Raw genomic sequence first — 11,908 nt, 5'->3', positions numbered from 1 at the left:
GTACTAGGTAACATGTTAATGAGGTTTAACTTTATGTCATAGCTCAGCTGGTAGAGCAGGTCCTCCTGTAGTCATAAGATCGGGGGTTTGGTTCCCAGCTACAGTCCACATGTCAAACTCAAAACCCTCTCCTTGGGCAAGATACTGAACCCCAAATTGCTGTGCCATCGGTGAGTGAGTGAGCATTTAGATTATCTTGTAGTCTATGAATGTATGTGTGTGAATGTTGACATGTAAAGCACTTTGAGTGTCTGGAAGAACAGAAAGGAGTTATATAAATGCAGGTCCATTTACCGTTTACCATCCATGTTGAATTAAAATACTCTGAATGGCAATTCACTTCAGAGCTGTTGTCGAACTGTGTGTAACTTTCAGACAGTGCGACTGAGGAATGTTTTAATAAGGTGTCAGACCGGTTCAGGAGGAACTCGCCGGATGACATTCTGTTCATAGCTCTCTGCGTTCAGGAAGCATCACACGCCCTCCCAGTCCAACACATTAAGTAACTTTTGAGGCTTAGTGAGCGAGATGTTTTGTTCGTCGAGGAAATGAACGTCGGCGTTGGTTCTTCGAATCTAATCGATGACTTTGATGTTTAAACTTAAGCCAGGTGACTTTTTTTTCAACAATTCCGGCTGCTGCTCATGCAGGTGAACACATCAGCTTTGATAAACCAGTCAATGCACGGACGCACTACCTGTTCATCTTTGGTCAATCATCAGGTCAGGTAAGAGAAGCGAGATACTTAAAATATAATTGACTCAATGCTTCAGTTCTTTAATCACCAACAGCAGTTCAATTAAGTTTTTATAGGATGGATGTAATCAAATTATTTACACTTCACTCCTTCATATAGTTTGCGGTTACAGTGGCTGACATAATGTTTGCATTTCTGCAGTGTAAACCCATACAAGATATTACAAATGGCAAATAACAAAGTGAATTCTTCCAGTTATTGACATGTTTCTCAGAATTGATCATTTGGCGCTGGAGTAAACATGATGAGCACTATCATGGGATTTCCGTGCCTACTGAGCCATAACATGTACCAAAAGGAAAGGTTTACTTTTTTTGTTTGTGGGAAATGTTTGTGGGAAACTATAATCAGTCTGCTTCAAGGAGCAGCAGTGAGTCATTCAAGGCAAGTTTAGTTTAAATTGCTTCCGATAATTGGCATCCAAGAGAATAAATGATTTTAGGTGTTTCGGGGAAGCAATACATAAAAACCAGGTTATCACTATTTGCAAAGACAGATGAACTGAAAATGTGGACCGCTACATGATGGATTAAGTTGTCTTTTGTGTGACTGTAAATAAATTCAGCGAAATATCAAATCTGTAGTAGCATGCATGTTGTGGAGTAAACAACCTGTTTTGTCTCAGTCACAGCTGACCCATGGAGGACAGAACAGACAGTCCCATAGCTGTGAAGGTGGAGGAGCATTCACGGTGTGTCATCCTGACTTACTTCCAGGGGGACATCAACAGCATGGTGGACGCTCACTTCAGCCGCGCTCTCAGCAAAGTCTGCAAGGCCAAGGCGCCGGCAGCAAAGACAAAGAAAATCCGTAAAACTATTAAAATGGGTAAGAACATGAAATCGACAGTGTATGAGCTACCTGACTACAAGCAGGACACATCCATCCTCACTATATGGCTTCTCTCTTTGTCCCCTGCAGAGGAAAGCAGCCTCTGTCAGGGGAGTTCTGTCGACTGCTATTCAGAGTCACAGCTCCCTCCTGCAGCAGAACGTCTCCTGAACTTCAGTCCTGCAGACGACGCTCCTGGCTCATGGCACACGTTCACTACCAGGGGAGGAGAGGATCCGGGGTTGCCATCCATCGCCTACTCTCTGTCCCAAGAAGGGTTGAGTCTAACTGGACAGCAATACGCCAACTCCCTGCTCAACCTGCTGCACAGTGACCGGGGTGAGATGGGACCCAGCATGGCCTCCAGCTCCAAGCCAGAACTGCATCCCAGCTGGACGACGCCTCAAGGATATAGAGACTCCGTGGACCCTGCTGTGGGTGTGTTTGAACCTGGTATGTAATATAACATCTTTAAAAATGTCTTCCAACCAATAAAATGAAAATAACTGCTTCTTAGATAGAAGATTACACTTGAGAATAAGGTCAACAAAATCTTAAGAAGTAGTAAAAACCAGTCGATAATTAGAAGTAAACAAGATACTAACGGAAACAATCTAATGAGGAGCTTCTACATATTTATGAATGTGCATACTGATTACCTTCTCAATTAATTAGTCCTGTTTTAAGGGGGTTAATAATCATGGGGAGCACTACACAGCCTGTTAAAACACTTGTAGTCGTGTCTGTTGTGGCTCTGAAGGAGCGTTCTGAGAAAATAATCCCCGGTGATGTCACCCGGGTCATCTCGCCTTGGACTTGGAGACTTCAAATGATTAACAAAGAGCCCCAAACTTGGGTTGTGGAGTTTAAAAGACGTAGGCATGGAGGGTCTAACGAAAAGATGGTAGTCTGTAGATTTTGGATGTTGAAACATATTACGTAGGGACTAAATATCTAAAATATCTCGGCCTCTGCTGCATCACGTTTGACAATCTGTTTCTTGTGAGTCCCCCACTTCAATGGAGAAACTAAATTTCTGAACGAATCATACAATGGCAAAGGCATAACCCACCTTACTCTGTGTCCCCTCAGATAAAGTAGAGGTATCACTTACCCAACAATGACCAACTGATTTTTACTGGACAGCTTTAGTCGTTTATAAAATCACTTCAGAGAGAGCAACAGTCCAAAATAAAATAAAAAAAACCTGTATCATATTCAGAGCACATTCACGGTAATATTCAAACCCATTTGTTACAATTACCTCTTACGTAAAATAGTAAGTAGATATGTGCCAGAATTTCTAAAAAGTATGTGCCAATAATTACATAAGAGTTAATCCTATAATTTAGTTTCAGTTTAGAGTTATTTTGGGACTATTTGTTAGGTATTTTTTAATGACCTGTTCCTGTTTTAATGACCTGTTCCTGTTCCTGTAACCACTCAGGAATTTGTGCATCTTATTCTCAGAAATCCTACTGTGTGAAAAGGATACTATATATATATATATATAGCTAAATTTGACTCAGCATGCTTGTTCATGTACATCCATTAGAGCTGCTTAGAAATAACTAACATTGTGTCTCCTTTCTGTCAGGACGACGTCTGGACAAGAAGGATTTGTACTGGTATTGAAGAGAGAGCGTGGCTGGAGCAGCAGAGACAGGGAACGGCTTCAACTACACCACATACTTGTGGCTCTATGAAGCCGCCCAGCTTCTGTTCAGCTGTCACATGTTTTCTTGTCAAACAGGCCTCACTGAGTGGCATCGAACAAGGAAGAAACACTGCAGCGCTTCCATTCCCCTCTTTCTACTTCTCAGTGAAATGACATCAGCATGTCGGCATGTACCAAGCGAAGCGACCTTTCTGAAAGGGAACACTCTCGACAAACCTGTTCTTCAACTCTGTTACTCCTCTTGTAGATCTCATAGCACTGTATATGTTGTTGCACCCGTTGGATGAGGGGCATTTTCTGTTGCCTTAATCAGGCACTTCTGTCAGTGGGCCTACACCAGTAAATGGACCAGTATTACTGTAAGCTAAAGTGTGGACATTTGGACATTTGAGTGTATAAATATTGATGTTAATATCAGTCTACAGTTCACCTATATCAGTTTAAGTTTATATATCCAAACAACAAAAATGAAGGATAGTGATATTAATGACTTGTTTTCTGTAATCTTGAACTTGTATTATGTGCTGTACAAAAATGGAAACATATACAAACTTAAATAAATATCTGAGCGGAAAAACAAACAATCTCTAACATCATTCAATGCTGAACACAGATAACAGCTACTTCAAGGTGCTACATTGGAGATTGAGAGCATTTCTATTGCCTCCGCACGGCTCTCAACATGGGATGAGAGTGGGATACCAGTGTTAACCTGAAAGGGAACCGGAGGGTGGTAGCTACGGTTCCGCGACGACATCGTCGGTCGGGACGGCGTTATCAGCTGTAACTGCCGTATGAGAGCAGTGCAGAGCGGCGACCGTGAGCTAGCCAGTGGGGCACGCTCACATGCACGAACATGCACTAAAAACAGACGCAGCCAGTCCGGCTATGTCAACAAAGCACAGAGAAGCTCTGATTACACCTCACACAGAGGGAGACTGATTTCATTCTCTGCTCAGGTACTCTTCTATATCTTTACATAGAAAATAGTTGTTTGTTGCTATATTAATGCTCTGAATATCGTATAGAGAACCTTTAACATATTCATAATGTGAAATACCCCTGAAGTACAAAAAATGTATCAAAAACCATACTTTGTAAAGTAATGAGCATCAGACAGCAAACCTCACAACCTGAACAATACTGATGATACTTGATACTTGATACTTGATGACGTCTTGTACAAGATTTTTGTTATACAAATGCATAGTAGACATATGACCAGGGGCGGAAAGTAACTAAGTACATTTACTCAAGTACTTACCAATTTTGACATACTTGTATTTTACTTGAGAATTTCCATTTTATGCTACTTTATACTTCTACTCCACTAAATTCAAGAGGGAAATATTGTACTTTTTACTTCAATACTTTTAAGACAGCTTCAGTTCACCCTACTACTTTTCAAATTAATAGTTATCTAAAACATATGATTAATTCATAAAATATGATTCATTATTATAGTCTAGATTAAACAGTACCTATAATGCTCATTTTCAGGTTCATATCCCAAAATGTGTTGCAAATGTTTTACTTGGTGCCATCACGACGTTGTGGAAGAAAAGGCGGGACTTCAATCAAGGCGTTTCAGGTGCAGTGTTTCTATGGGGGAGAGTAATTCCCTTTGGCGTGCACTTTAAGCTTTGTAACTTTGCAGACCTTTTACATGCACAAAAAAACTATATAAAACACTAAAGGAAAGGGAAAAAGTACAAAAGCATAATAGGTCCCCTTTAATCTACACAACAGTATGAAGTAGTTAAAATTAGCTTCACCTCGCCCAACTACAACATTAAAGTAGGCTTACATATTAATGTATCAATAATGATCCAAAATATATTAGTATATATTAGTATAGTATAATCCTGACATGGGATATTCTGTACAATGACTACTTTTACATTTCGTTGCTAATACTTGAACTAAATGTAGGACTTTTACTTTTACAGGAGTATATTTATAGTATATTACTTAGTAAATTATATGAATATGTCTTCCACCACTGCATATAATGTATATTTGGAAATCCAAGGTGTTCAATATTGAATAGATAAATGAAACATTATGAAATGAATAATCACATGAAGAAATACATACAGTATACTGAGACACTGTAACTGGCTCTGCTCCGTTTGTCTTGATGGTCTTTGGGGAAAATTACGAAAAAAGGACAATAAAAAAAAAAAACTAGGACTATTTGTCCTATAGATTTATTCAATATTGAACACTGACATTTCCCCCACAAAGTAATTAAATGGAGATATGCTGCTTTGCGAAGTTTATGGAGCAAACCCATTAGAGCTACATTAGAGTGCCACTCAGATAACGAATGTACAATTTTACCAACAGGAGGTGTGACTCAGAGTCTACAAGCTGTTTGTTGAGGACACACAATGTCCATCATCATTACCACCCATAATTAATTCAACTCTATTCACCGGTTTGTTCCTCTACCTCTTCACACATCCGCGTCTTCTTTCATTTACTAACGGAAGAAGGAGATGGTGCAAAAGTAGCCTAATTAAAATGTGTTTTTTAGTAGAACTTCAGAGGTCTGTTGTTGGAGCATGTTGACACCTTGAGTTTTGCTCTTTCAACAAGAATTACACTTGAAGCTTTGTGAGGAAGTTTATTAAAGTTCTACACCAAGATGACACTTTTTGAAAGGTGTTAATATTGAAAGTAGACGAGGTAGTTGAAGTTTATTTCAACTTCAGACAAGAGGAAGTTAAGAATGAATTTCTAGACTGAAAAGTCTAGACTAGTATAACACTGGTCATTTAACATAATCACATGTTTTTATTGTGGTGTTTTGGAGGAAAAAAAAAACTAGAAGGGTGTTCGAAATCGTATGTTAACATACTACTCATACTAAGTAGGCTATGATGTAAAATTTAGTATGTAATGCATTCCAGCTGCATAATATATGGATTTTGTGTACACGAGAAATGCCCAGATGTAACTTATAGACCTTTTCATTGCCATTTTGTTGCTATAGGGCAACACCTGTTGTCCAAGTTTATCTTCTGTCAGCTACTGCATTAACATACTGTATATGTTCATGTTATCAAGTCTATTTGCTGATTAGCAAGACTATCTGAGTGCAAGACGTGAACTTTCTGGACATACTCAAACACCCTTCAGTGTGAACAGTCCGCTGGTGGCATAATCAATCATTAATTGAGTAGGTAGTATGCAGAATGTTAGTATTCAGTACATTAAGTTAGTATGCAGTATGTAGTACATTAGTTTGCAGTACAGTATTATCCAGTACATTACGATAGTATGCATTACATTAGTATGCAGTACGTTAGTATGCAGTGCATTAGTATGTAGTACGTTATGTTAGTATGCATTACGTTAGTATGCAGTACATTACGTTAGTATGCATTACGTTAGTATACATTACATTAGCATGCATTGCGTTAGTATGCAGTACGTTACATTTGTATGCATTACGTTAGTATGCAGTATGTTACGTTAGTGTGCATTATGTCAGTATTCAGAACATTACATTAGTATGCAGTATGTTATGTTGGTATGCATTATGTTAGTATGCATTACGTTAGTATGCAGTACATTAGTATGCAGTACATTAGTATGTATTATGCTAGTATGCAGTACGTTAGTATGCATAGCGTTACGTTAATATGCATTACATTAGTGTGCATTACGTTAGTATGCAGTACATTACGCTAGTGTGCAATACATGACGTTAGTGTGCATTATGTTAGTGTGCTTTACGTTAGTATTCAGAACATTACATTAGTATGCAGTATGTTACGTAAGTATGCATTATGTGAGTATTCAATACATTAGTATGCAGTATGTTACATTAGTATGCATTACGTAAGTATGCAATACGTTACGTTAGTATGCATTATGCATTACGTTAGTATGCGATTTCAAACACAGCAGCCATGCTAGAGGCTATGTAAGGTCCTATACTTACAGTGGAGCTTTGAGCTAAATGCTAACATCAGCATCCTAACATGCTTACTCTGTCAATGCTAACATGCTGATCTTTAGCATGTTAGCATATAATGTTTACCATGTTCACCATCTTAATTTAGCGTCTTAGCATACTAAAATATACTAATTATCACTAAACACAAAGTAGCCTACAGCTGAGAATGATGGGAAAGTTATTAGGTTATAAACCAAGTGTTGGACAAATGAAGGTGCTAGAGGAAACGTAAAGGGATCACCAAAATTATTACAATTCTATATATATATTTTTTTTTTTACATGTGTGCTTGAAAAGGGAAATTCAGATGCATCATGTGAGTTCCCCACACTGTCAGAATTTATTGAAGGATTGTAAACAGGGAGTCAATCAAATACTAACGCATTTGGACACTAGCACTAGGACTATTTCTGCTGCCTTATATCCATTTTCACCTAAAGTGACACTGAGATTATTCATCTGCAACACATGTTAAGTTGTCTGATTTGTTCTTTCATAGTGAGTCAGAGGTACATGATGACAGTATCCACATTTCACTGCAGACACCATTCATGGTCACAGTTGGAGGAATAGCCATCTCCACATGAAGAGGGCGGATTATTGAAGTTTCTGTGCTAATATTAGTTCCAGATTCCAGGTGGGTGGAATAGAGGGACTTTCATGTATCTTCGCTCAGGGGGCCAAACATCTCATAATCAGGCCAGGGCATTAAACAACGTCTGCGTTAAAAATGTGACCCCAGAGCACGGAAACATTGCAACTGTCGTCATTGAGGAACATACACATAACACATTTGTTGGCAAAACTGATGCACAAAGGCGTATATGCATTGGATGCCTACACAGTCTATATATAGATTACATATTGATATGTTCTCCTAAACTGGATCTGCACAACGTCTACTCATTAGCGTATCTACCACCTGGTGCACATAAGCAAATAATATGCAACGATAATTGCTCTTAACACTCCTAATGATCACTTTAGGTATCTGTTTATGACTCTTAGCCTCACAGGCTCAGGTTAAGAACATCCTCAGGAATATGACTGACTACACTATGGTGTACGGTCTAAAGACCTGCTCTATATATAAAGCGTCTTGAGATATCTTCTGTTGTGATTTGAATCTATATAAAAATAAATTGAATTGGTTTGCTTTTGTAGAGTTTTTCTCTTTACTGGAGAACCCATTTTTTTCCTTCCTGGGTTTTATTGTCTCTGCAATTAACATCCAGACGGACCCAAAAAGCCAGTCACCAATTGGCCCACTCCAAAGGTCCTTTGATCATCTCAACAGCTACAGGATAATCATGAACAACTACAGTTTTGCCAGATGAAAGGCTGACCAGGTGATCGCTGACCTGAAGTGATGGTTCAACCGATGTGGGGATGAGTGCGATCACAGCACTCTTCTCAGGACCAGAAGCACCATCTCCTGCTGATTACGTCCTGCAGTGTGAATTACAGCATCAGTAACACATCTTGGTCGTCAGACTCACCCAGGAGGGATGGAATCCCATAAAGCAGACTGACATGAAATTTTATATAGACATTCGTGTTCCCCCAGATGATGACGTCTACTGACTGAGGATCCCTTGACCCTTCCTTTAGTGGCACCATGAGGTTTTAACATTTGTGGTTTTGAGTGAAATGTCTCGACAACTATTGGAGGAATTGCTGCAGGATGAATTGAAATAACGATCCCTTAACTTTTCATCCAGCACCATCATCTTTTCAAGTTATCATTTTGTCCAGTACTTTGGTTTATGGCAAAATACCTGCAACTGTACTGTACTTGTACTTTATGATTAGTGCTAATTAGCTAATTGTCACAATCAGCAACGCAGGGAAACAGGGACTGGACCCAAATGCAGACAGACGAGGAATCAGCGGGATGAATACAGTGATTTAGTTTCAAAAAGCTTTCAGTGATCAAGAGTCCAAATGGCAGTGGGTCCGGCAGGCAGGTAGCAGACAGGTAACAAGAAACTGCATAGCAATGAAGATGATGAGTTTTGGTTTTCCACCTCCGATGAAGAGCAGCGCACAGCCACTTCTCAAGCCTAAGGGCCCTATTTTAACGATTATTTGCTATTTTAGCATTTAATTATTAAACAATGTTTATGAAAAAGTAATTTTAGATCAATTTTGAGGTAAATATTGGGGTAATTTGACAGTAATTCCAAAGAAATTTCAAATAGGTTACTTGCTAATTATCACCTAATTACCATGAAATTCGCAGACCTGTAAAATGAAGTGTTACCATATTTGGTACATATTGGTCTTTTTCTAATGTAGCCTGTGGTATGGCGATAAAACATAACAATGAATATAGCTACATCTGATTAAACACAGCAGTCAAAATAACCAGTTCAACAAGCAGTTTTTTGTCATTAAAATTAATAAAACTATTATCTGCTGGTCGAACAAAAGGAGAGTCTGAAGGGAGAGAAGACAAGTCAGAGGTCGCAGTGCAGGGTGGCACCAAAGACAGATGGTAAAAGAATAATCCCTACAACCAAAATACACCACTCACCCAACCTATAGGTGACCACAACTAAATAACTGCCAAAAACCGCTGCCAATCCACGGGCCACACCACATGAAACCGTCCCCAGTGTACCCACTGGCTGCCACCAGGCAACCCTACAGAGGGACAGGGGGACCAGCATTAGTTCAATATTAAAAATATGAAAAAGCAGGCAGCATTAACGAACAAACAAAACATAACGGATAATCATTGGCACTTAACAGATATTTAAGTTCACACAACCCAGCAGCCATAAGGGTGTGTGTCCTCAGGAACAGCTCGGACTACCAGTCACTAAGGTACTTTGAATTACCACCACTTTATATTTGAGAGGGGAGGACTGTGTTTAATCAGCTTCCCCTAAATCTCAGTGTGTGCCTCAAACAAGAGGTGAAAGACAAAGAGGTATACCACACTTCAAGCTTGGCCCTTTCTGTGACCCAGCCTCCTTTCCATAGGCCTTGATCTGTCATCTCCTTATTAACTACATATCCTGGATCCTAAAATCCCTCCGACTATAAAAAGTTTAGATACTGAACATATGCCCTTGAACACATATGCTGTTGGGCAGTATAGAAGTTTAGAGCACAATGTTGTGCTGTTACACTGAAGCTTGTGTGGTAGCTTCACTAAAAAGCTAAAGTTAGGTCAGGTTACTTGCAATTAAAAAATGATTCACTTTATGTTAATAGTCTTTTCTTTGCTTCTATTATTCAGAAACCATCTAATATAAAACAGGCTGCATGTACATGATAGTTCAAACTACCCCAGAGTTTCAGTAATGTCACTTATTCATATGTTAATTTGTCATTTGACAGCACTGGGAACTTATTGAAGATGGTATTTAACACACTATGGTCATTTAGACACTATAATTAACTGACTAGAATCCCATTTATGAGGCGAGGAGGATGAGGCGATTGGGTCTGCGTTGATGACTGCCCATCGAGCTTTTAACAAGCCAGTTATGCAGAATGCAGAGCGAGAAAAGGTATTAATAAGTGTTTATGGTCTCTCCTGCTGACACCAGTGGCTTCATCAATTGAGATTAACAGAGATCTCCCCTGCGACGGCAACGTCAAAGAGCAGACTGACGTCAGTCGCTCCAGTCATTGATCACTGGAATCATAAGATTTCACATGAATGCATCTCGTCTTCACAGCAGTGTCTCTCTCCTCAGCATCACTGAGAGGTCTAGTGTCTGTATCAGTGTCAAATAAAGGTAATAAGGATTTTTTAAATGTTTTTTCAGTGTCTGTTTCCTTTCATCTGGGTCTTATTTATTTACAGTTTTGATGAAAAATAATAAATCAGAAACAACAGAGAAGGACATGCCCAAAACAAGTGACTTAATTTTGCTTTGGTATTAAAGGACCATACTGGTGATTTTGCATTTTTAACACCATTTACTAAAACTTAAATATACTTTACATCTCTGCTAACTACTTTCCAAGGCATACCATAGTGTTTTATACATACATTATATATATATATTATTCTCGATGTTTTTTTTTTTCTGTACTTACAGATATCCATTGGTTTCCATTTATTTCACTGGCATAAACATTTGTTTAAAATAATTTGAAACTATCGAGTAAAGTAGTCCATTACTGTCTGCTTTTGCTATTGTATAAGTGACGGTAGCCTTTCATGGCAATGCAGCTGGAAGTGCAGATGTCTTCACTTCATTAACATGCAACGATAACTGAACTTTGGCAACTTAGACTTAGATTTTCAACACCTATCTCAAGTGAGTTTCATGTCAGCTCACACAAAGCAGAAGTGAATGGGAAGTATAGTGGCTGTAAGGACAATTTGGATAATGGTTAATGCAATCTAAATAGGATAAAACATAGAAAAACACTAGGATGGTAAAGTTATTGTGGAAGTTTTAAGAGAGGCTGTGCATAAAATAAAATGCTGAACAGGTGTGAAACTTTCTTTGTTGATGACTTGCTTTGTTCAGCAGCAGTCTGGCACAGAAAGCAGAAATGAATATAAAACGCACAGCTTAGCAAAGTCATGCAACCAAAGTTTGTATTTCTGGAGCGGAACGCTCCTGAATTATTCTGGGAAATGACAACTTCATTTTGGACAATCGCTTAATCTGGCCTATATCTGCAGTGGAAAAATCCTAAAAGCCAA

General features: G+C 38.8%; 1 protein-coding gene across 2 annotated transcripts; it reads left to right on the top strand.

The window, feature by feature from the left end:
- Positions 1-486: 486 nt before the first annotated feature.
- On the top strand, positions 487-3,844 carry vgll1 (vestigial like family member 1). 2 transcript variants are annotated; one of them, XM_037779334.1, is made up of 4 exons: positions 487-727; positions 1,389-1,585; positions 1,679-2,041; positions 3,186-3,322. In XM_037779334.1, exons 2-4 carry the CDS (start codon positions 1,396-1,398, stop codon positions 3,221-3,223), a joined length of 591 nt encoding a protein of 196 aa, XP_037635262.1. In that variant the 5' UTR covers positions 487-727; positions 1,389-1,395; the 3' UTR covers positions 3,224-3,322. The 2 variants fall into 2 exon arrangements, with proteins under 2 accessions (XP_037635262.1, XP_037635263.1); XM_037779335.1 differs by having other exon boundaries at positions 489-727; positions 1,383-1,585; positions 3,186-3,844.
- The last annotated feature ends 8,064 nt before the right edge of the window (positions 3,845-11,908 follow it).

The sequence above is a fragment of the Sebastes umbrosus genome, chromosome 9 (genome assembly GCF_015220745.1).
Source record: "Sebastes umbrosus isolate fSebUmb1 chromosome 9, fSebUmb1.pri, whole genome shotgun sequence".
NCBI classification, from domain to species: Eukaryota; Metazoa; Chordata; class Actinopteri; order Perciformes; family Sebastidae; genus Sebastes; species Sebastes umbrosus.
This window is presented reverse-complemented; position numbering and strand designations above follow the sequence as displayed.